Source organism: Carex rostrata, chromosome 18 (assembly GCF_964058835.1).
Source record: "Carex rostrata chromosome 18, lpCarRost1.2, whole genome shotgun sequence".
Taxonomy (NCBI): Eukaryota; Viridiplantae; Streptophyta; class Magnoliopsida; order Poales; family Cyperaceae; genus Carex; species Carex rostrata.
The window spans coordinates 6503496-6528320 of NC_135935.1; the positions used below are offsets into that span (position 1 = coordinate 6503496).

The 24825-nt window shown below is 31.8% G+C and overlaps 4 protein-coding genes and 1 long non-coding RNA gene across 5 annotated transcripts; 4 read left to right on the forward strand and 1 right to left on the reverse strand.

Annotated features, from left to right (window-relative positions):
* Positions 1–36: 36 nt before the first annotated feature.
* LOC144569129 (tropinone reductase homolog At5g06060-like) lies at positions 37–4324 on the forward strand. Its single transcript, XM_078319327.1, has 5 exons — positions 37–2285; positions 2981–3188; positions 3298–3520; positions 3621–3727; positions 4021–4324. Exons 1-5 carry the CDS (start codon positions 2239–2241, stop codon positions 4192–4194), a joined length of 759 nt encoding a protein of 252 aa, XP_078175453.1. The 5' UTR covers positions 37–2238; the 3' UTR covers positions 4195–4324.
* A 2907-nt stretch (positions 4325–7231) lies between these two features.
* LOC144569124 (tropinone reductase homolog At5g06060-like) lies at positions 7232–9024 on the forward strand. The gene is made up of 5 exons (XM_078319323.1): positions 7232–7396; positions 7654–7861; positions 7970–8195; positions 8296–8402; positions 8679–9024. The coding sequence occupies exons 1-5, from the start codon at positions 7323–7325 to the stop codon at positions 8850–8852; spliced, it is 789 nt and encodes a 262-aa protein (XP_078175449.1). The 5' UTR covers positions 7232–7322; the 3' UTR covers positions 8853–9024.
* A 1945-nt stretch (positions 9025–10969) lies between these two features.
* On the forward strand, positions 10970–12903 carry LOC144569133 (tropinone reductase homolog At5g06060-like). The gene is made up of 5 exons (XM_078319333.1): positions 10970–11073; positions 11513–11720; positions 11830–12055; positions 12156–12262; positions 12592–12903. Exons 1-5 carry the CDS (start codon positions 11000–11002, stop codon positions 12763–12765), a joined length of 789 nt encoding a protein of 262 aa, XP_078175459.1. The 5' UTR covers positions 10970–10999; the 3' UTR covers positions 12766–12903.
* Positions 11026–21376, reverse strand: LOC144569135 (uncharacterized). The gene is made up of 3 exons (XR_013515982.1): positions 21295–21376; positions 15187–15221; positions 11026–11154 (listed from the first exon to the last, which is right to left on the reverse strand). It is a non-coding gene; the product is annotated as an uncharacterized LOC144569135 (long non-coding RNA).
* On the forward strand, positions 14950–17201 carry LOC144569134 (tropinone reductase homolog At5g06060-like). Its single transcript, XM_078319334.1, has 5 exons — positions 14950–15098; positions 15793–16000; positions 16109–16331; positions 16432–16538; positions 16843–17201. The coding sequence occupies exons 1-5, from the start codon at positions 15025–15027 to the stop codon at positions 17014–17016; spliced, it is 786 nt and encodes a 261-aa protein (XP_078175460.1). The 5' UTR covers positions 14950–15024; the 3' UTR covers positions 17017–17201.
* Positions 21377–24825: the final 3449 nt, after the last annotated feature.

Genomic DNA, 24825 nt, shown 5'->3' on the forward strand with positions numbered 1-24825 from the left:
AAACCGAAACTTGAGGCACTTTTGTAAAATACTTTTTTTTTTGGTATTAAAAAAAATTACCGCATTTCTAATTAGCCGCCCAATTACACCAAATTTAGAAAATATTGGAAAATCCCACAAAAAAAAATTTCTTAGTTTTTTACAATATTTTTATCAAGTACATTAAAAAAAATTCCGTAGCCGTAATTCAGTAATTTCTAACGGATCCCAATTAAGATTATAGATATTATATTGATCAAACTAAAATCAAGCTATGATTAAAAATTAAATAAGGCATGCAAGTATATAAATTAGCGTTGTAAAAAATGTCTGTTTAGGTTGATTAATTGACCGATTAGTCATTGGCGGTGATCAAACCGTTATAAATTTTTTTGACTAATCGACCGATTATTTCTGATTATTATCGATTAATCACTTGACAATACCCTGTTTATATTCGATGAGGGCATACTATTTTGAATTTGAAAATTAACGGTTGCCATGAACTTAATTATAAACCCGGCCAAATCAATGATACAAACATAATAAATATCTTTGGATAAAATTGAAATAGACAATTAAAGTCATCTTTGTGATGTGAACATCAAAATCAAAATCAAAATCCAATACGTAATTGAAGTGATTTTCACAATTAACATTATTGCACTATCTCTTTCATGCATGATGAACAAACAATTAAATATCACGCAAGTCCAGATACATTGATCCAAGGATTTGTCAACATAAAAGTAAATTACACCTTTTGCTCTATATATGAACATGTTGCTTGCTAATATATTTGTTATTCATTATTTTATAAAATAAATTATAAAACTTTCAATATTTTTATATGGGTCAATTATTCATTATATATATGTTAGTTATCTATTAAATTTAATAAGCACACGAATGAAATATAAGTAAAACTTATATTTGGTATTAATTAACAATGGTCAAGGTTTACAATTTTAAATACGTGCATTAACTTTTTTTAATCAGATTTCGAACCGAAAACCTTCTATACAAAAAATATCGTCTTAATTACTAAATTTTAAAAAAAAAACTGATTCTTAAAATCGAGATAAATTAAAAAAAAAATACAAGTATGATAAGTAACTTCATTTAATTCATATTCTATCCATTCGAGTAGGGGTGCAACCGTGCAAATGAATTGGATAGTGGTAAAATCATGTTTGTATCCACTTTTATTTTTCGGATACATATTGAATTCATTTTTCATACTATTATTTATTTTAAAAAAATATACAAATCTTACTAAAAAGTATCAAAGTTGATAATATTTCTAATAATAAATAACATAATTTTTTTTCATAATATATATTAAATTATATGGAATATATCTACTATTTATATCTATATCCATATCCGTAAAGATATTTGCATATCAAATATATATCCGTGTCTAAGGATCCGGATAGATAATATCCGTCCTCTCAGGTTACCGACTGAGTATAATTAAATTGGATGGTCCAAAATTGTTATTTTTAACTTGGCACGAATCTCAAAGTTCAAATAATACTGCTCCCTCAGTCATCCCGAACAAGAACTGGATGAAATTAAATCTGAGCCGTCCTTTTCAATTATGTTATTCCAAACAAGAACCGGATGAAATTAAATCTGAGCCCTCCTTTTTAATTGTGTTGAGTCAGCTACCTTGGAGGATAAGGATCCAGAAATTGGTTTCCTATCAACTTCAATAGAGAAAAAGACAAAACAAAGAGAGAGTGTTTCTTTGATTTCCTTTTCGTTGTTGGTTGAAAATACCAGGCCATAATTAAGGCTAGATTCTGTAAGGGTACTGATTTACTATTTTTTTTTCGGAATGATGCTCAGCCGTTGAATTTTCAGATCGCACATAGATGAATTTTTCAAATTATGAGCTTCAACACTTAAGTATGCATTGGTCGCGCCGCATATGATTCCAGTGCCCGTAGAACGTGTGCCTGGATGAATTTTTTTTCTGCTGAAGGCGGGATTCGAACCCAGTTGGATCTTGTTGGTGCCAAAATTTCTACCATTACACTAGAGTTCACATGTGTTATCTTGTAGATAAATATAGTATTTAACTATTTTTCTCTACAAATTTGATTTAAATTATCTCTCCTCCTTATTAAGGAGCTTAATATTTTATACTACATAATTTACTCCCGTTGCTGTGCACGGGCACAATTACTAGTATATATATATGGCATCAGGTGATCAGCCTGTGGAATAGAGAGAGAGAGAGAGAGATGGAGCATGCAAGGTGCAACAGCTTTGGTCACTGGTGGCAGCAAAGGAATTGGGTTGGTTCTATGCTTCCTTAATCCTTATCCCTTTTCTCACTTTCAAATATTATATTTTCAAATGATGCACTGATTATCTTTTTTTAACTATTCTTGTTTTCTCTGTTTTACATGTCACTAAACCTCTTTATATCAGTTTATTCCTCTTTTAACCAAAATTATCCACATATATAAAATTCATATTGATCTTTGAACTTAAAAAAAAAACAAAATTTGAAAAATTAATTCTTGTTGTAAAATAAAGATAAAGAAAATAAACAAGATATTGAGAATGTATAAGATAGCTGTCTTTAATATGCTTTTCTTGTGTGTCCATGATACAAGTTTACAATCCTATTTATAGATAGAAAATATAAATAACAAGTCATCTAATTTAATTCCATTGATAAATGTGAGAAGATGAAACATACTTCATTAAGGGGAAGTTTTGATGCAATTAGTGATGAGTTTCAAATGAACATCCATAATATAAATTTATTTTATAACAATTCTTAAATTTTATTTAAGTTGTAACTTCTTTAATAAAAAAAGAATTATTGTTCAACTTTTCTCAAAAGATCTTTTTCTTACAAATAGATTCTTAATTTTCTTAAAAAGGATAAGTAAGATAGCTTTTAAAATTCTCTTAACAAAAATCTAAATGGCAAAATAAACCTTGGGAATTAATTCTGAGCTTTGCTTTCTAAATTATGTAGCCGGGCCATTGTTGAAGAGTTAGCTAGATTTGGAGTTGCAGTGCATACTTGCTCTAGAAATGAGGAAGAACTTAACACAATGCTAAATCAATGTAAATTGATGAATCTTCGCGTAACTGGATCGATTTGCGATGTGTCAAACCGTTCTCAAAGAGAGGAGCTCATGGATAAAATTCGCACTATTTTTAACGGCAAGTTGGACATTCTTGTAAGTACAAGAATTTCATCCCAAATAATTTAGATTATTATTTAGGCAAATTTCTATTTTAAACAATCAAGAAATTTTAATTTTTTTTTTTAAACTTGTCCAATGGCAGGTTAATAACGCAGGTGGCATTGGCCCAGGATGGATACCAGTAACACAATATACCTCGGAAGAGTACTCTAATTTGATGGCTACAAATTTTGATTCTTGTTTCCATCTTACCCAACTTGCACATCCGTTCCTAAAGGAATCGGGTAGGGGCAGTGTCGTCTTTATCTCTTCCATTGCCGGCTCACAGGGCTTTCCTGGTTCTGTAGTGTATTCTTCAACCAAAGGTAACTGAAATGAATAAAATAAAGAACTCAGAAACATGAATATAAGCTGATATCATACATGTTTTGTTCTGGTATTAATTATGTTCTGGGTTTTTGTTAGGAGCAATGAATCAGCTGGCCAGAGCCTTGGCATGTGAATGGGCAGGAGATATGATTCGTGTTAATTGTGTTGCACCCGGGGTCGTCAACACTATTATCGCAGAGTCGGTGAGTTTTTGCTAACACAACTAACACAGGCATGATTTTAGTTTCAAAATTAAAATCAGTAAAATGATGTCATTGTTGCATCAAGTATTACACTGGAATTGTTCTTAAAATTGCAAAGAGGAATAATTTAGTATCAGATCTCAACAGATTTCAGAACTGGATACCATAGTTGCAATTGGCTGAATGTCAGTATGTGACATCAATATCTTAATTGTTACACATAGCCATTTGCATACTAACAAAAACAATTGATTACTAAATTTGATGCATGTTCTCTCGGCTTGATTATACAGGTGACTCAAAATGAAGACTTTCATAAGCAAATCATGTCCCGCATTCCACTCAGATGCTTTGGAGAGCCAAAGGAGGTGGCATCTATGGTAGCATTCCTGTGCTTGCCTGCTGCTGCTTTCATAACAGGTGCCGTGATTAACGTCGACGGTGGCCACACAGCAAACCTATCTTAATTAGCTCTTAAGAAAGCAAAACTAGTTTATTATCTCAAAGTGTTGTGAGTGATCAGGACTATATGACGTTCTGTTGGTTGGAGTATAGAATTACTTTTACGCATTAAATAAAAATAACTGTTCTAATGTATTTAACATGCATCATGTTGTATGAATTATAATACTTTGTTGTTAATTCTGCACTTATAATTTAAAGTGATTAAACTAATAAAATTGATTCTAATACTCCCAATATAACTAAATACTTTTACAAATATTTACTCGATCAATTTAGAATGTATAGATATATTTTATATAGCATATATAATTAGTATAACCTCTAGTAATGAAATAATAGTAAGTCGTATGCATACTATAATATATATATACATATATATATATATATATATATATATATATATATATATTTTATTAATTTTAGACTCATTTGAAGTGATTAAATAATCAAAACTTGTGGTTATATTTTATGGCCAAAAACTTTCACCAATAATTCTCGATCAATTTCTAAACTAATATATTTTTTACTCAGCAAAACCTGTTGTACGTAATGTATTCTCTGCATGTTGAGTGAATTCTAGATTTTTTTTACTAAATTACCATATTTGACAGTTAGAGTTCAAATATGACCAAATACTTGTAAAAATAATAATTCGATAAGTTTCTAAAGTATAGATATATTTTTACGAAGCGTAGATAACATAATGCAATATATATATTTACGTACAGCATTTTGCATACATACATTCTACATCTTTTTTCAGAAGCGTTGTGCAGACAACGGGACAGATTATATATATTAGGCTCCATATATCTCTTTAGATAATTAGTTTATGCCAGGTTAATTTGTTCTTATGACAAGAGAATAAATAGCACGAGTACTGCACCGGGCTTGATTTCAACTAATTAATTGATCGTGTTTTAATTTGTGAACTGCAAATTAATCTGCAATCATGCATGCTACTACTCTATATATGGATTACAAACCTCTTTGTTCAAAATACATGCAGATTAGGCATGCATCGATCACGGTGCAAATTCAATTTGCATATATTAATTACCAATTAAATAATATTTCTTCCATAGTTGTTAATGTTTACGATTGATTCAATTTGTAAAATAAGACCTCAGGAACATACACACAATATCAAAAATGGTTTAAGAAAATAATTAAAGCTATAAAAGAACCCGGCCGTTACTGATCATGTTTGTCTTTTTTTTTTAAAACCCGATAGTAGCAATCAGGAAAATATACAACTTAGTACCAGTACTGTATCTCCACACCGTACCAGTACGCCTACAGCCCTTAAAATTAAAACTGCCCAAAATCCAAAAAATTCAGAAAACATCCCTCAACACACCTAGACATTATATCTACAGCATTTCCGCTTGTGCTGCTCTTGTGGCCACCATCAGCTCCAAAAGGAAAAAAAATGCAAAAATTGCAAAAACCCCCCCTAAAAACATCTAAAATCACATCAAACATATTTCAACCAAATGTTTGTCAAACACCGGAAAATCCTTCTCTTTTGGTCGTTTCCAGAGGTAATTGGCCTTCTCAATTCACTGAGAGGTAACCATAAACTTGTTATTTTCTCTTGCCCATTTTAAAACCTCAGTGGTTAATTGGGATTAAGTATAGGTATGATAAGTACATAACTTCATTTAATTCATATTCTATCCATTCTGAGTAGGGGTGCAAATGAATTGGATAGTGATAAAATTATATTCGTATCCACATTTATTTTCCGGATACAGATTGGATATTCATTTTTCATATTATTATTTATTAAAAAAATATAAAATTATTACCAAAAAGTATCAAAGTTCATAATGTTTATAATAATGAATAACATAATTTTTTTTCATAATATATATTAAACTATATGGAATATGAAGAGGAATCCACTTACAACATTTATAAGTTACAACATCTTACAACAATTTGGTTTTGTAATTTTCAAATTCAAACCGTTCAGTATGATCTTTAGAGTGAGTCTATGGTACTATGCATATTACGATTTGGCACCGTGCTACGGCTCTATATTCGAGTTTTCAAATCCTAACGGTCGATCCGAACCGTATCTTGTTCTCCATATTAATATGTGTTTGGAGACCAAATTTTACATTTTTAAAAAAAAATTTACTATTTTTTTAGATATTTACAAAATCACTTGATCTGAAAATTCTGGACCATCCAAAAACAGTGATTTTCAATAAATTTCAAAAAATAGTAAAAAAATTTCAAAAAATATAAAATTTAGTCTCCAAATACATATTAATATGGAGAACAAGATGAACGGTTCGGATCGACCGTTAGGATTTGAAAACTCGAACATAGAGCTGTAGCACGGTGCCAAATCGTAATATGCATAGTACCATAGACTCACTATGATCTTTATATTAAAATGTACTTGTAGATCAAATTTTACATTTTTTTTTTGAATTTTTTTACTATTTGTAAAGTATTTTACAAAACTGTTATTTTTAAACAAATTTGAACCGAATTAAGAATCATTTAACGGTCATCAATTTCAACATACACATGCATACCACTACAAAGCGATCGAAAATATAACATTTTTTTTTTTTGAAAAAACTGATAGCGGCTATCAGCTAGAAAATATAACATTTGAACGTGAGAAAAGGGATAGGGATTGGTTGAAAATATGAGCCTAGATATACGTGTCTGCCCAGGTACCTGAGGTGCAATTGGAAAAAATGGATGGCCTAGATTAATCCCATTCAGGTCAAACTCGATAGGGAAGCATAGAACCAACCCATTTCGTTTTCGTTGTTAATTGGTTGAAAATATCAGCCTATACGTGTCTGCCCAGGTACCTGAGGTGCAATTGGAAAAAATGGACGGCCCAGATTAATATTCCCATTATGGTCAAACTCAATTCAGTGTCTGGTGAGTGGTGGGGGTTTGCTTTGAGATTCGTGCCAAGTAAAATAAACGGTTCAGAATTGCCACTTGCACCTCAGGTACCTGGAGTGATACGGATTCTACATATATGGCATCTGGTATACATATGCAACAACTCAGCCTGTGTTTGCCCAAGGGCTTTGAAAAAAAAAAAAAACTCAGCCTGTGGAATAGAAAGAGAGAGAGAGATCAGAGACGATCAATGGTTGATAGAGAAGAGAGATGGAGCATGCAAGGTGCAACAGCTTTGGTCACTGGTGGCAGCAAAGGAATTGGGTTGGTTCCCTATCCCTTTTCTCAAAAGAATGATTCCTAACATTCACTCATTCAGTTACAAAAAAATGATTCTTAAATTCTATTTAAAAATAATTATTGTTCAACTTTTCTCAAAAGATCTTTTTCTTACAAATAGATTCTTAATTTTCTTAAAAAGGATAACTAAGATAGTTTTTAAAATTCTCTTAACAAAAATCTAAATGGCAAAATAATAACCTTGGGAATTAATTCTGAGCTTTGCTTTCTAAATTATGTAGACGGGCAATTGTTGAAGAGTTAGCTAGATTTGGAGTTGCAGTGCATACTTGCTCTAGAAATGAGGAAGAGCTTAACACAATGTTAAATCAATGTAAATTGATGAATCTTCGCGTAACTGGATCGGTTTGCGATGTGTCAAACCGTTCTCAAAGAGAGGAGCTCATGGATAAAATTCGCACTGTTTTTAACGGAAAGTTAGACATTCTTGTAAGTACAAGAATTTCATCCCAAATAATTTAGATTATTATTTTGTCAAATTTCTATTTTAAACAATCAAGAAATTTTAATTTTTTCTTTTAATTTGTCCAATGGCAGGTTAATAACGCAGGTAGCCTTGGCCCAGGATGGAAACCAGTAACACAATACACTTCGGAAGAGTACTCTAATTTGATGGCTACAAATTTTGATTCTTCTTTCCATCTTACCCAACTTGCACATCCGTTCCTAAAGGCATCGGGTAGGGGCAGTGTCGTCTTTATCTCTTCCATTGCCGGCTCAGCGGGCTTCCCCGAAGGTGCTGCAGTGTATTCCTCAACCAAAGGTAGCTGAAATGAATATAATAAAGAACTCAGAAACATGAATATAAGCTGATATCAGACATGTTTTGTTCTGGTATTAATTATGTTCTGGGTTTTTGTTAGGAGCAATGAATCAGCTGGCCAGAGCCTTGGCATGTGAATGGGCAGGAGATATGATTCGTGTTAATTGTGTAGCACCCGGGTTCGTCAAAACTATTATGACAAAGCCGGTGAGTTTTTGCTAACATGACAGCTAACACCGGCATGCTTTTAGTTTTGAAATTAAAATCAGTAAAATGGTTTCATTGTTGCATCAAGTACTATAATTAACTACTGGAATTGTTCTTAAATCCCATACGTCCAAATTCGACTTTTCAAAATCCAAACGGTCGATCCGAACCGTTTATCTTGTTCTCCATATTAATATGTGTTTGGAGACCCAATTTTAAATTTTTTGGAAATTTTTTGCTATTTTTTATATTTATTGAAAATCGTTGATTATATAGGTGACTCAAAACGAAGAATTTCATAAGCAAATCACATCACGCATTCCACTCAGGCGCTTCGGAGAGCCAGAGGAGGTGGCATCTATGGTAGCATTCCTGTCCTTGCCTGCTGCTGCTTTCATAACAGGTGCCGTGATTTATGTCGATGGTGGCCACACAGCAAACCTATCTTAGCTCTTAAGAAAGCAAACTAGTTTATTATCTCCAAGTCAAGTACCAGTGTTCACTGTTGTGAGGGATCAGGACTACATGATGTTCTTTTGGTTGGACTGTATTTTTATCAAGTTGTGTGCATCTATTCATTATTTTAATTAGTGGAGGCTATAGATCAGTCATATAACCTTCATTCATGTTTGCCTCCCATAACTTGAAAATCTAGCTCCGTCTTTGAATATTCACACAAGGTTTTCAGTTATTTAAAACTCCATATCATCATGATATAATAAGCTTCAATTGAACAATCTATGTGCTTTGTTAGATGTAATAAAAAGAAGAAGTAATTAACTTAGTGCACATCGATCCAATTTTGTGTTAATTACATCTATTTTGTTCCTTCCAACATTGTCCAAATTAAGACTTAAAATAGCACTTGTGAAGTTTGGTCTAGTTTTGAAATTGTTTATCAATTTGAACGGTCTGCTTACTTTTATTGTTTCTTTGATCTTCACCAAATAAATTCGAATTGCGTCAAATTTAACATGAACTATATATGTTTAAATGATGGACAGTACATTTACGTGTCTAGTTTATTTTTTCCAACACTAGAGCAACTCACTCACAAGCAGGGTCATCCGCCTCCCTGAATTTTGAGTTTTAGTGGTGATATATCGGTACTGATCGACTTTGTCCCGGCCTCCTAGAAATTTTTTTTTCCCTCTTGATATTTGATTTGTAATTCGAGTTAACTTTAATGTTAAAATCAAAATAAATTTCTTGAATTATAATTGGTAATTAGAATTATAAGTTAAAGCATCAGAAATTACAAGTCAAAACATTGAAAAATATAAGTCAAATCATTGTTTTTTTTTATCGAGTACCCAATTAATTAATGGATTTAAATCCGATTAGTTATTTAAACCCGATTCAATATTTTATTGCCTCCCTCTAATAAAATTTCTGAATCCACCCCTGCTTACAAGTTTACTTCATAAAATCCGGGGATATTTTTCATGTTAATTAGGATATTTCTCTAACAACCAACTTTTTAGAAGCAACATTGGATGGTGATGGATATCAATTCTCCAGGAATGAAGAATGTATTGGACAATCTCAGATATATACTTCCGTTGCAACTCAAATTGGTGCAGTAATCTGGTTCACATGATTCACCAAATAAGAACCACACGAGTAAACATAAGTAAAATCCAAAAAAAAAACATTTTTGATATCGTTCCATTTCTTAGCCACCCAATTACAGCAAATTTAGAAAATATTGGAAAATCCCACAAAATTAAAAATATTTTCTTAGTTTTTTACAATATTTTATCAATGAAGTACATTTAAAAAAAAAACATCCGTAGCCGTAATTCGTAATTTCTAACGGATCCAATTAAGATTATATATAGATATTATACTGATCAAACTAAAATCAATCTATGATTAAAATTTAAATAAGGCATGCAAGTATATAAATCAAAGGTTTAAATAGCGTTTATTGCGTTGTTCCACTCGAAAAAAAGACGCTATTGCCATATTAATTAATAGCGTCTTCAGTCCTCACTCCTCACCGATGATTAAAATGATAAAAATAAATAAAATCGATCCTGACCGATTTGATGATTAAAAACCATCATTAATTAACTTTAATTATATATATATATATATATATAAAAGATGGGCTACAGTGAGTTGCGAAGTAAAGCGACTATTTTACTTCACGCTTATATTTTGCGATTTGAAAGTTCAAAATGTCGATCTGAACCGTTCATCTTGTTCTCCATATTGAAATGTGCTTGGAGACCAAATTTTATATTTTTTTGGAATTTTTTTACTATTTATTAAGCAATTTTGAAAGTCGCTGATCTAATGGTCCAGAAAATTTTACTGTTCACAGCAAAACAACAATTTTAAAAAATTCTTAATAAATAGTAAAAAAATTCCAAAAAATATAAAATTTGGTCTCCAAGCACATTTCAATATGGATTAAACATCTAACGGTTCGGATCGGTCGTTTGAACTTTCAAAATAAAAATACGGCATGAAATAGAAACGCTTTTTACTTCGCAATTCACCGTAGCCCATCTCTCTCTCTCTCTCTATATATATATATATATATATATGGCATCTGGCATATAGAGAGAGACATAGATAAGAGACGATCAATGGTTGATAGAGAAGAGAGATGGAGCATGCAAGGTGCGACAGCTTTGGTCACTGGTGGCAGCAAAGGAATTGGGTTGGTTCTATGCTTCCTCATGCACCCTTTTCTCACTTTCAATTATATTTTCAAATGATGCACTGATTACTCTTTTTTTAACTATTCTTGTTCTCTCTGTTTTACATGTCACTAAACTCTTTATAAAAATATTATATCAGTTTATTCCCCTTTAACCAAAATTATTCACATAAAATTCATATTTTTTATCTTTGAACATTTTAGAAAAAAAAAAAATCGAATTGATCCCTAAACATTAACTCATTCAGTAAATTTTATTTTAAAAATAATTGTTGTTAAACTTTTCTCAAAAGATCTTTTTCTTACAAATAGATTATTAATTTTCTTAAAAAGGATAACTAAGATAGTTTTTAAAATTCTCTTAACAAAAATCTAATTAATTTGATGGCAATCAAAATAATACCATTGGAATTAATTATGAGCTTTCTAAATTATGTAGTCGGGCAATTGTTGAAGAGTTAGCTAGATTTGGAATTGCAGTGCATACTTGCTCTAGAAATGAAGAAGAGCTTAACACAATGCTAAATCAATGTAAATTGATGAATCTTCGTGTAACTGGATCGGTTTGTGATGTCTCAAACCGTGCTCAAATAGAAGAGCTCATGGATAAAATTCGCACTATTTTTAATGGCAAGTTGGACATTCTTGTAAGTACAACAATTTCATCCCAAATAATTTAGATTATTATTTAGGCAAATTTCTATCTTAAACAATCAAGAAATTTTAATTTTTTTTTTTTAATTTGTCCAATGGCAGGTTAATAATGCAGGTAGCCTTGGCCCAGGATGGAAACCAGTAACACAATACACTTCGGAAGAGTACTCTAATTTGATGGCTACAAATTTTGATTCTTCTTTCCATCTTTCCCAACTTGCACATCCGTTCCCAAAGGAATCGGGTAGGGGCAGTGTCGTCTTTATCTCCTCCATTGCCGGCTCAGCGGGCTACCCCCAAGGTGCTGCAGTGTATTCCTCAACCAAAGGTAGCTGAAATGAATATAATAAAGAACTCAGAAACATGAATATAAGCTGGTATCAGACATGTTTTGCTCTGGTATTAATTATGTTCTGGGTTTTTATTAGGAGCAATGAATCAGCTAGCCAGAGCCTTGGCATGTGAATGGGCAGGAGATATGATTCGTGTTAATTGTGTTGCACCTGGGCTCATCAACACTATTATGGCAAAGTCGGTGAGTTTTTGCTAACATAACTAACTAGAATTGTGAAAAATTATGTCATTATTTGCATCAAGTACTATAATTAACTACTAGAATTGTTCTTAAATCCCATTGTGCATCTAAGGGATACACACACGCGCGCGCGCTTCTCAATTTAAAATTGCAAAGAGGAATAATTTAGTATCAGATCTCAACAGATTTCAGAACATGAATACCATAGATGCAATTTGGATGAATGTCAGTATGTGACATCAATATCTTAATTGTTACATTTAGCCATTTACATACCAACAAAAACAATTACTAAATTTGATGCATGTTCTCTCCTCTTGATTATATAGATAACTCAAAATGAAGAATTTCATAAGAAATTCATGTCCCGCATTCCACTTAGACGCTTAGGAGAGCCAGAGGAGGTGGCATCTATGGTAGCATTCTTGTGCTTGCCTGCTGCTTCTTTCATAACAGGTGCCGTGATTTATGTCGATGGTGGCCACACAGCAAACCTATCTTAGCTCTTAATTAAGAAAGCAAACTTTTGTAAAATACTTTTTTTTTTTGGTATTAAAAAAAATGACCGCATTTCTAATTAGCCGCCCAATTACACCAAATTTAGAAAATATTGGAAAATCCCACAAAAAAAAAATTTCTTAGTTTTTTACAATATTTTTATCAATTAAGTACATTAAAAAAAATTCCGTAGCCGTAATTCAGTAATTTCTAACGGATCCCAATTAAGATTATAGATATTATATTGATCAAACTAAAATCAAGCTATGATTAAAAATTAAATAAGGCATGCAAGTATATAAATTAGCGTTGTAAAAAATGTCTGTTTAGGTTAATTAATTGACCGATTAGTCATTGGCGGTGATCAAACCGTTATAAATTTTTTTGACTAATCGACCGATTATTTCTGATTATTATCGATTAATCACTTGACAATACCCTGTTTATATTCGATGACGGCATACTATTTTGAATTAGAAAATTAACGGTTGCCATGAACTTAATTATAAACCCGGCCAAATCAATGATACAAACATAATAAATATCTTTGGATAAAATTGAAATAGACAATTAAAGTCATCTTTGTGATGTGAACATCAAAATCAAACTCAAAATCCAATACGTAATTGAAGTGATTTTCACAATTAACATTATTGCACTATCTCTTTCATGCATGATGAACAAACAATTAAATATCACGCAAGTCCAGATACATTGATCCAAGGATTTGTCAACATAAAAGTAAATTACACCTTTTGCTCTATATATGAACATGTTGCTTGCTAATATATTTGTTATTCATTATTTTATAAAATAAATTATAAAACTTTCAATATTTTTATATGGGTCAATTATTCATTATATATATGTTAGTTATCTATTAAATTTAATAAGCACACGAATGAAATATAAGTAAAACTTATATTTGGTATTAATTAACAATGGTCAAGGTTTACAATTTTAAATACGTGCATTAACTTTTTTTAATCAGATTTCGAACAGAAAACCTTCTATATAAAAAATATTGTCTTAATTACTAAATTTAAAAAAAAAAAAACTGATTCTTAAAATCGAGATAAATTAAAAAAAATACAAGTATGATAAGTAACTTCATTTAATTCATATTCTATCCATTCGAGTAGGGGTGCAACCGTGCAAATGAATTGGATAGTGGTAAAATCATGTTTGTATCACTTTTATTTTTCGGATACATATTGAATTCATTTTTCATACTATTATTTATTTAAAAAAATATACAAATCTTACTAAAAAGTATCAAAGTTCATAATATTTCTAATAATGAATAACATAAATTTTTTTCATAATATATATTAAATTATATGGAATATATCTACTATTTATATCTATATCCATATCCGTAAAGATATTTGCATATCAAATATATATCCGTGTCTAAGGATCCGGATAGATAATATCCGTCCTCTCAGGTTACCGACTGAGTATAATTAAATTGGATGGTCCAAAATTGTTATTTTTAACTTGGCACGAATCTCAAAGTTCAAATAATACTGCTCCCTCAGTCATCCCGAACAAGAACCGGATGAAATTAAATCTGAGCCTTCCTTTTCAATTATGTTATTCCAAACAAGAACCGGATGAAATTAAATCTGAGCCCTCCTTTTTAATTGTGCTGAGTCAGCTACCTTGGAGGATAAGGATCCAGAAATTGGTTTCCTATCAACTTCAATAGAGAAAAAGACAAAACAAAGAGAGAGTGTTTCTTTGATTTCCTTTTCGTTGTTGGTTGAAAATACCAGGTCATAATTAAGGCTAGATTCTGTAAGGGTCCTGATTTACTATTTTTTTTTCGGAATGATGCTCAGCCGTTTAATTTTCAGATCGCACATAGATGAATTTTTCAAATTATGAGCTTCAACACTTAAGTATGCATTGGTCGCGCCGCATATGATTCCAGTGCCCGTAGACTGTGTGCCTGGATGAATTTTTTTTCTGCTGAAGGCGGGATTCGAACCCAGTTGGATCTTGTTGATGCCAAAATTTCTACCATTACACTAGAGTTCACATGTGTTATCTTGTAGATAAATATAGTATTTAACTATTTTTCTCTACAAATTTGATTTAAATTATCTCTCCTCCTTATTAAGGAGCTTAATGTTTTATACTACATAATTTACTCCCGTTGCTGTGCACGGGCACAATTACTAGTATATATATATGGCATCTGGTGATCAGCCTGTGGAATAGAGAGAGAGAGAGAGAGAGAGAGAGATAAGAGACGATCAATGGTTGATAGAGAAGAGAGATGGAGCATGCAAGGTGCAACAGCTTTGGTCACTGGTGGAAGCAAAGGAATTGGGTTGGTTCTATGCTTCCTTAATCCTTATCCCTTTTCTCACTTTCAAATATTATATTTTCAAATGATGCACTGATTATCTTTTTTTAACTATTCTTGTTTTCTCTGTTTTACATGTCACTAAACCTCTTTATATCAGTTTATTCCTCTTTTAACCAAAATTATCCACATATATAAAATTCATATTGATCTTTGAACTTAAAAAAAAAAAAAATTTGAAAAATTAATTCTTGTTATAAAATAAAGATAAAGCAAATAAACAAGATATTGAGAATGTATAAGATAGCTGTCTTTAATATGTTTTTCTTGTGTGTCCATGATACAAGTTTACAATCCTATTTATAGATAGAAAATATAAATAACAAGTCATCTAATTTAATTCCATTGATAAATGTGAGAAGATGAAACATACTTCATTAAGGGGAAGTTTTGATGCAATTAGTGATGAGTTTCAAATGAACATCCATAATATAAATTTATTTTATAACAATTCTTAAATTTTATTTAAGTTGTAACTTCTTTAATAAAAAAAGAATTATTGTTCAACTTTTCTCAAAAGATCTTTTTCTTACAAATAGATTCTTAATTTTCTTAAAAAGGATAAGTAAGATAGCTTTTAAAATTCTCTTAACAAAAATCTAAATGGCAAAATAAACCTTGGGAATTAATTCTGAGCTTTGCTTTCTAAATTATGTAGCCGGGCCATTGTTGAAGAGTTAGCTAGATTTGGAGTTGCAGTGCATACTTGCTCTAGAAATGAGGAAGAACTTAACACAATGCTAAATCAATGTAAATTGATGAATCTTCGCGTAACTGGATCGATTTGCGATGTGTCAAACCGTTCTCAAAGAGAGGAGCTCATGGATAAAATTCGCACTATTTTTAACGGCAAGTTGGACATTCTTGTAAGTACAAGAATTTCATCCCAAATAATTTAGATTATTATTTAGGCAAATTTCTATTTTAAACAATCAAGAAATTTTAATTTTTTTTTTAAACTTGTCCAATGGCAGGTTAATAACGCAGGTGGCATTGGCCCAGGATGGATACCAGTAACACAATATACCTCGGAAGAGTACTCTAATTTGATGGCTACAAATTTTGATTCTTGTTTCCATCTTACCCAACTTGCACATCCGTTCCTAAAGGAATCGGGTAGGGGCAGTGTCGTCTTTATCTCTTCCATTGCCGGCTCACAGGGCTTTCCTGGTTCTGTAGTGTATTCTTCAACCAAAGGTAACTGAAATGAATAAAATAAAGAACTCAGAAACATGAATATAAGCTGATATCATACATGTTTTGTTCTGGTATTAATTATGTTCTGGGTTTTTGTTAGGAGCAATGAATCAGCTGGCCAGAGCCTTGGCATGTGAATGGGCAGCAGATATGATTCGTGTTAATTGTGTTGCACCCGGGGTCGTCAACACTATTATCGCAGAGTCGGTGAGTTTTTGCTAACACAACTAACACAACTAACACAGGCATGGTTTTAGTTTCAAAATTAAAATCAGTAAAATGATGTCATTGTTGCATGAAGTATTATGTACTGGAATTGTTCTTAAAATTGGAAAGAGGAATAATTTAGTATCAGATATCAACAGATTTCAGAACTGGATACCATAGTTGCAATTGGCTGAATGTCAGTATGTGACATCAATATCTTAATTGTTACACATAGCCATTTGCATACCAACAAAAACAATTAATTACTAAATTTGATGCATGTTCTCTCGGCTTGATTATACAGGTGACTCAAAATGAAGACTTTCATAAGCAAATCATGTCCCGCATTCCGCTCAGACGCTTCGGAGAGCCAAAGGAGGTGGCATCTATGGTAGCATTCCTGTGCTTGCTTGCTGCTGCTTTCATAACAGGTGCCGTGATTAACGTCGACGGTGGCCACACAGCAAACCTATCTTAATTAGCTCTTAAGAAAGCAAAACTAGTTTATTATCTCAAAGTGTTGTGAGTGATCAGGACTATATGACGTTCTGTTGGTTGGAGTATAGAATTACTTTTACGCATTAAATAAAAATAACTGTTCTAATGTATTTAACATCATGTTGATGTTGTATGCATTATAAATATTTTGTTGTTAATTCTGCACTTATTTAAAGTGATTAAACTAATAAAATTATTCTAGTACTCCCAATATAACTAAATACTTGTACAAATATTTACTCGATCAATGTAGAATGTATAGATATATTTTATATAGCATATATATAACCTCCAGTAAGGAAATAATAGTATGTCGTATGCATACTATAATAATATTTTATTAATTTTAGACTCATTTCAAGTGATTAAATCATCAAAACTTGCGGTTATATTTTATGGCCAAAAACTTTCACCAATAATTCTCGATCAATTTCTAAACTAATATATTTTTTACTCAGCATAACCTGTTGTAATGTATTCTCTGCATGTTGAGTGAATTCTAGATTTTTTTTTTTTTTTTTTTACTAAATTACCAAATTTGACAGTTACAGTTCAAATATGACCAAATACTTGTAAAAATAATAATTCGATAAGTTTCTAAAGTATAGATATATTTTTGCGAAGCGTAGATAACATAATGTAATATATTTACGTACAGCATGTTGCTGCAACATGATGTACGTAAATATATTGCATTATGTTATCCAAATAAGGAAGTTAAAAATCTTCTGTATTGCATCTGCTACTAGAACATGAATTCATGGAGTTAAAAATCCCAATTTTACATTTTGGTCCCTCTAATCAGAGATTATTACCAAGGGCCTAAATTTAAGAACAGTCCCACAATTTAAAAAAAAATCAGATTCAACTAACCACAAGCAATTACAATAAGAGAAATAGCCAACAATTACAGCTGGGTTTTGAATCTGAAAAAGAAATATGGGAGAGAGAGAAGCCAAGAAATCGCAGCCTACCCAACCAGAATTAAGGCCCAACCTAAGGTACCGGTACAGTACTGGTACCAATTCACATAGTACTGTCTTCAGAGAAACTTAAGTTAATTTCAAAACTTACAAACTTCAAAGTCATGTGCTCCAGTTTGAGCACATTTAGAGTATTTCAAACTGACAAAAGGTTTCAATCAAATATAACAGGAAAATTTGGGGCTTTAATCAAATTGAACAAATTAGAGCAACACAAAGGTACAGCCTTAATGTGTTTAGCAAGACCATTACGATTTCATATTTGCTTCTGTAGGAAACTAATTAGTTACTGTTCTACAGTAACAAATGTGATATGAAACTAATCAATTGAATCTCAAAGAAATCAGAGTAATTTATTTATCAACTTAATTATAACTTGATATGAATCTCCAAATAAGAAATTGATAGATGTGCTTCATTGAGAAGACCAAATAAGAAAATGGGTTTGGTGATTACCTCAATTTCGGCACAATCAAACGAAGAATATCTGGATCCGTGCACATTGTGACCCGGAGAGAGTCCCCCTCAGGAGAGAATTTTACAATCTCACATGTGCAATCCACGTCAAGTTTAGTTAATCTATCTCATGTCCATTGTACCTGAGAAGTATAGTATTATAAAGTTATAACTTTGACTTAAATAGAAAAGGTAACCAACTATAGATGGATACAAAGCTGTAATAGCTATGAGTGTCTAATTGAGCATTTGAACATACAACTAATATATCATCAAATGCCCAATTCAGGAAAAAAAAAAATAGAGATCATATTTCAGATACCAACCTTTCTTATCAGAAATCCAATTTCAGATAACAGAGAAGGAAAAAAAAATATGGAGGAAGCATAAAACACCATTTTGGTACTAGAACCCTTTAGTATATTTTACCAGAAACCATGGATTAGAAGAACTACATGTTCAATTTCTATTCTGAACAATGCTATGAAGTTTTATAACAAGATAAGTTAAAAATCGGATCGAGAGTATGAGAGAGACGATGAAGAGAGGCAGCAGTGGAAGAGAGACGCAGTGTGCAGAGAGAGAGAGAGAGAGGCAGGAGAAGATCAATGAAGAGGCGTGAGTCGCGTGACTTAAGAGCGGTCAAACGGGCTGGTCGAATGGTCTGTTCACTGGACATCGAACGGGCTTTTTACTGGACATAGAACGGGCTGTTCAATAATTATTCAGATCCGGCTCGTCTGTAAGAATAAATTTGAACATGAATCGAACATCGGGCCTTGTTCAGATTATAGTCTATTCAATTTTTGTTTGTTAACTGTTCAGCCTGTTTGTTCTTATGACAAGAGATTATATTAGGTTCCATCTCTTTAGATAATTAGTTTATGCCAGGTTTGTTCTTATGACAAGAGAATAAATAGCACGAGTACTGCACTGGGCTTGATTTCAACTAATTTATCGTGTTTTGTGAACTGCAAATCTGCAATCATGCTACTATATGGATTACAAACCTAGCTCTTTGTTCAAAATACATGCAGATTAGGCATGCATCGATCACGGTTGATACGTCCTATTCTCTCTGAGATTTAGGGCGTAATTAAAATTAGCGAGTCCTAAGCACGGGTGTTTTGTCCTCGCGGGTTAAGTGAGTAGTTATTATGTGTCTGATTTGGGACGAGTCCGGTTTTTATGGGTACGTTTATTCTATCTTTTTCGTACGTGATCTTTCTATCCCTCAGTCCTGGATTCTCAGGGGACCTTGGGGTATTTATAGGGCGCTCTGTCGGTTTCTGGTTTTTAGGCTTTTATAAGCTCGACTAACAGGTCGGGTTTGTTCTTAATCGGTTCTCGGTTTAAGCTTTTCGTGAGTTTGATTGGCAGGCCGGGCCTCCGGGTTTTAGAAGAGTTTGAATGTGTTGCTTTCGGGCTTTTGCTTAAGTGGGCTTTTTAGGAAGGGCTTTATGAGGCTTTCATACATGGCCTTATCAACGGTGCAAATTCAATTTGCATATATTACTAAATAATATTTGTTCCATAGTTGTTAATGTTTATGATCGATTCAATTTGTAAAATAAGAAGAAAAAAAATTAATGGGCAACTTATACATATGCAATCCGAATATGCGATTCGTAACATGCAATGAGCATAGAACAAATTTTATATTAAAAATTGGATAAAAAAGGGTTAGCTGTGCTTACATTCTTTTAAAATCTTCCTTAATTATTCAGTTGAGTAGAATAAGCTGTCAGTGAATAATTAATTATGATCTAAAAAGAAGTGCAAAAAAAAAAAAAAAAAAAACTGAATCTTATAACTCTTTATTTTCTCATGCAATTTTCCAGGAAATGGAATATCTTGGGGTGCCTTAGGCCGACAGTAAAGAATATGCACATTTCTATTTTCCTGTACAATAACACCTCAGGAACGTACACACAATATCAAAAATGGTTTAAGAAAAGAATTAAAGCTATAAAAGATCAACCCGGCTGTCGCTGGTCATGTTTGTCAAGCACCGGAAATCCTCCTCTTTTGATCGTTTCCAGAGGTAATTGGCCTTCTCATTCCACTAAGGGGTGACCACAAACTTGTTATTTTCTCTTGTGAAACCGTATATGTTTAGATGAGAATATGAAATTGAATCTTGAATGTAATTCTTGTATTGATCAGATTGTCTGTTACATCTTACACAGCGCTATTTATATATAGATGATAGCTACTGGTATACATCTCTTCTATCTAATTACAATTAAGTCCTAGATAGCTATATAACAGACTAACGGTATCCGTTGGAAATACTACCGTCGCAACAAGCCTCCTTGGAAATACTACTGTTGCAACAAGCCTTCCTGGAAATAGCCAAAAAATTGTTCATTTTCAAGAGCTACCCTTGAAAATAGTTTTATCTAGCTTTTTTACAACCGATGGAAAAAGGATGCAGGAAAAGAAAAAAAAAGAGAGAGTGTTTCTTTGATTTCGTTTTCGTTGGTGGTTGAAAATATCAGCCCATAAGGCTACATATATATATATATGGCATCTGGCATCTGGTGATCAGCCTAGGGAATAGAAAGAGAGAGAGAGAGATATAGATAAGAGACGATCGATGGTTGATAGAGAAGAGAGATGGAGCATGCAAGAGGCGACAGGGGTGGCAGCAAAGGAATTGGGTTGGTTCTATACTTCCATGCTTCCCTATCCCTTTTCTCACTTTCAAATATTGGCTTGTAGTGGTATGTGTATGGTGAAATTGGTGACCATTAAATGATGCACTAATTACTCTTTTTTAACTTATATTGTTTTCTCTGTTTTACATGTCAGTAAACCTCTTTATAAACAGATTATATCAGTTTATTCCTCTTTAACCAAAATTATCCACATAAAATTCATATTTTTTTATCTTAAGTTCCAAAAGTTTTCAATGGTTCGGATTTGTTATTTGAAACTGATTCGATAAGTTTTAGACTTGAGTCTCTTTGTAAACTTAAGAACACCCTAGTTATGCTCCACGTACTCATATTCATATATAAATTTGCATATTGACGTAGCAGTTGTTAGTAGGGGTGTCAATGACATCCGTTTACCCGTTTATCCTACCCGTATCGTATTCGATAAGATGGGTATGGGTAAGATTTTTTTTTTTCGTTAGATAAATGGGTATGGATACGGGTGAAAGTTATTTTGTACACATTGGATAATGGGTAATTATATAAAAAAAATTATATCATAAGAAGAATATTATGCTAAATATTTTATTTTTTATTTGAATGTTTTATTCTTTAGTTAAGGAATTGAATTTGTTAGAAGAGATATTTGTGATTTTGATTATTTTTGCTTAATAAAAAATTATTACTTAGAATTAATTGCATATTTATATTTTAATTTTATATTAGTAATTGTGATTGCATATGTATAACATAATAAGTTTTGATGATTTATTTAGAAAATTAAAAAAATTATTATATTTGTATTATTCGTTATTCGCCCACTACCGTTCGTTATCCGTTAATCTTAATGGATATAAGTAGGATATCTAGAATAAGACAAATTCTTAACGGATATAAATAAAATATGAATAAGATCAATTCTTAGTAGATATGAATGTAAAAATGGTTCCACCTACCTCCGCACTCATATATAAAGTATTTGGAGTCTAGCTTGTTAGTGCGGTATTGGGAATACTTTGTTTGTTAGTTACCTCCGCACTCATATATAAAGTATTTGGAGCCTAGTTTGATGCCGTGTGGAATAAAATTAATTAGATAATTAAGCGGTGCTTTCACAGACAATTTAGTGAATCCAGCGGTACATACAACTTTTTTTTTTAAGGTTAACATGAGCTAACAATTGTATTAATAAAAAAAAAAAGTTTTTCCAACTCACACACTCTACCCCTGTACAAGATCTATGTTAAATTGAAAATAAAACCGCCATAAGTTTTTACAACTCACACACTCTACCCCTGTACAAGATCTATGTTAAATTGAAAATAAAACCGCCATCATAGTGCAGTATAACCCTACAAAAGCTATATGGGCATATCTCCTCCAAGTACATACAACTTACCCGTCATAAATTCCTTTCCACAAATTTGTAATGTAATTGATAAAAGATTATCATTTTAATCAAAGTTTTCAAGAGTAATCTTATCTCTCCTCCAAATACTATCTCAAACTCCAAACATATATAAACACAATTAGTACCTCTTAATTTTCGAACAGCCTTAGCTTCACCTTTTTCTTCTCCTCTCTATTAATTTCGGCCTCCATTAAGTGTTGTAAAAAACATCCGTTTAGGCCAATTAATCGTTGGCGGTGATCAAACCGTTATGAATTTTTTTTACTAATCAACCGATTATTTTCGTTTATAGACGATTATTCCCAATTAATAACTTGGCGGTACCTTGTTCATCCGACGACCGCATACCGTTATTTACAACGCTGATATAATTAAATACATCACAAAGAGAGGTGTGGGTGCAAGTATAGTGGCCTCTAAGTACTCAACAAGTTTTTAAGTTTTCAAAGGAATTTTTTTTTATAAATCATAATTAATTAAATTAATTTTAGCAAAGCAGCATGATTACTTTTTTTTTTTACAAAAATCATAAGGACCGAATCCCCAATTCGGTCTTCACATTTTACTTTTTTCTGGACCGAATTAGGGATTTGATCTCCCTTTATTTTGAAACAGGAAATTGTCCCTGGAAAAAACAGCTTGTTCTATTAGATATATGTTCTAAAAGTTATCTTATGTTGATCACTTTTACATGTTGTGTTTATGAATTGGATGCTACATGCATTTTGTTTCATGAAATTTATGTTTATCTATAGAAGTGTTCAAGAAGATGCTCTTGGTCTTGAACCATAGAACTCTATATGATGACAAACATAAATCTCTAAAATGTTCACAAACTTGGTTATTAACATGAAACACTAATATACCATGATAAGTTTGTCGTGTAGATTAAAGTACATTGTAGTTCTATGAATGTTGATAAAGGCTTGTCGTTTAATAACATGAGTATATGAAAGGTTTTATATATTGAATAGACCTAACGAATAAAAATATTATATGGGCTATGTTAGTGTCATTAATATTTTCATTGTGTCTCGAAATTCTAAGATATGAGATGTATTTCTTTTTCACATGAGAAATATATAATGTAATTAGTATTAAAATATGCTTATCATAAGTGGTGATAAAAATATTAGTTCCTTGTATATAACTTGTGCGGGAGAAAGTTATATGTCAATAGTATCATTACCCCTCATTTATAATGAGTGATGATATTTTATGAGTCCCTTGGTAAAGTAGAATTATAATGCATACAATATAACTGAAGTGCAGTTATATATTTATAATTTACTTAAAAAACCAAGAAACGAATATAATACAAAGATGACACAGTCCGACTTTGTATATTATTCATAATATCATGTGGCAAGGAATGGACACAAGTAATGTTATTTGTAACGTTACTTTAAAGGATTATGTATTATAAAAAAGATATTTTACATCTATGTTATTTGGGTAACTATAATATATAGCTAGGATACCGCTTATAGTTTATGGTAATAAAATATTTTATGTCATTGCCAACATAACACGGATCTTCCATATAGGTCACACCAACTGAACGAGAAACAAGAAGGATATTTTATTTATATGATGTATATTGTTTCATATGACATGAAATAATATACATGTGATAAATAAATAACATGGCTGCTTAGAACGAAGATAAATTTATGAGAAGTGTGCATGTATATTATTTGGTATAATATGATGCATATTATATATTATAATATATATGACACATAAATATAATAATGTACAAAACATTGTTATAACATAAGTTTTTTAAAACTCAAAATTAATATGGGTTGATGCTGGTACTGTAGCAGTTACTATAGTGTGCACTATAGCAGTTACTAAAGCGCACACTGTAGCAGCAGCTAGGATTGGCTCTTTTAATAAGGAGAATTATACTAGGAAGGTTACACAATGGAAACCATATTATATTTGTATATAAGGAGAGGTAGAGAAGGTATTCATTATGTAAGCAAGCAAGCAATTTTCTGAAAATTTATTTCCTTCTCTTCCTCTCCTTCCTAGCCGCCATCCCTCTTCCTCTCATATTATTGATTTCTCTAATGAAGAATTATGAGAAGAACAAGAAGGGTTATTAACTAGGTTTTAAGCTTAGATTAGATTAAGATCTCTAGCAAGGTCTTTCTAATCCTTGTTTAGTTCAAGGTGAACACTAGGAGGCCGTTTCGAGAAATGAAGGTATCCAAGAGACCTAGAAGAGAATTCGACTTCTCTCTATTTACCAAATTGACATTTGGTAGAGG

What these genes read in the sequence shown, in the direction of transcription:
- LOC144569133 (XM_078319333.1), top strand. Translation starts at nt 11,000, where the DNA reads ATGGTTGATAGAGAAGAGAGATGGAGCATGCAAGGTGCGACAGCTTTG. An exon ending in GGTGGCAGCAAAGGAATTGG is followed by an intron (nt 11,074 to 11,512) that starts GTTGGTTCTATG and finishes TAAATTATGTAG; the next exon opens with TCGGGCAATTGTTGAAGAGT. An exon ending in AGTGTATTCCTCAACCAAAG is followed by an intron (nt 12,056 to 12,155) that starts GTAGCTGAAATG and finishes GGTTTTTATTAG; the next exon opens with GAGCAATGAATCAGCTAGCC.
- LOC144569134 (XM_078319334.1), top strand. Translation starts at nt 15,025, where the DNA reads ATGGTTGATAGAGAAGAGAGATGGAGCATGCAAGGTGCAACAGCTTTG. An exon ending in ACGGCAAGTTGGACATTCTT is followed by an intron (nt 16,001 to 16,108) that starts GTAAGTACAAGA and finishes GTCCAATGGCAG; the next exon opens with GTTAATAACGCAGGTGGCAT. An exon ending in AGTGTATTCTTCAACCAAAG is followed by an intron (nt 16,332 to 16,431) that starts GTAACTGAAATG and finishes GGTTTTTGTTAG; the next exon opens with GAGCAATGAATCAGCTGGCC.
- LOC144569129 (XM_078319327.1), top strand. Translation starts at nt 2,239, where the DNA reads ATGCAAGGTGCAACAGCTTTGGTCACTGGTGGCAGCAAAGGAATTGG. An exon ending in ACGGCAAGTTGGACATTCTT is followed by an intron (nt 3,189 to 3,297) that starts GTAAGTACAAGA and finishes GTCCAATGGCAG; the next exon opens with GTTAATAACGCAGGTGGCAT. An exon ending in AGTGTATTCTTCAACCAAAG is followed by an intron (nt 3,521 to 3,620) that starts GTAACTGAAATG and finishes GGTTTTTGTTAG; the next exon opens with GAGCAATGAATCAGCTGGCC.
- LOC144569124 (XM_078319323.1), top strand. Translation starts at nt 7,323, where the DNA reads ATGGTTGATAGAGAAGAGAGATGGAGCATGCAAGGTGCAACAGCTTTG. An exon ending in ACGGAAAGTTAGACATTCTT is followed by an intron (nt 7,862 to 7,969) that starts GTAAGTACAAGA and finishes GTCCAATGGCAG; the next exon opens with GTTAATAACGCAGGTAGCCT. An exon ending in AAACTATTATGACAAAGCCG is followed by an intron (nt 8,403 to 8,678) that starts GTGAGTTTTTGC and finishes TTGATTATATAG; the next exon opens with GTGACTCAAAACGAAGAATT.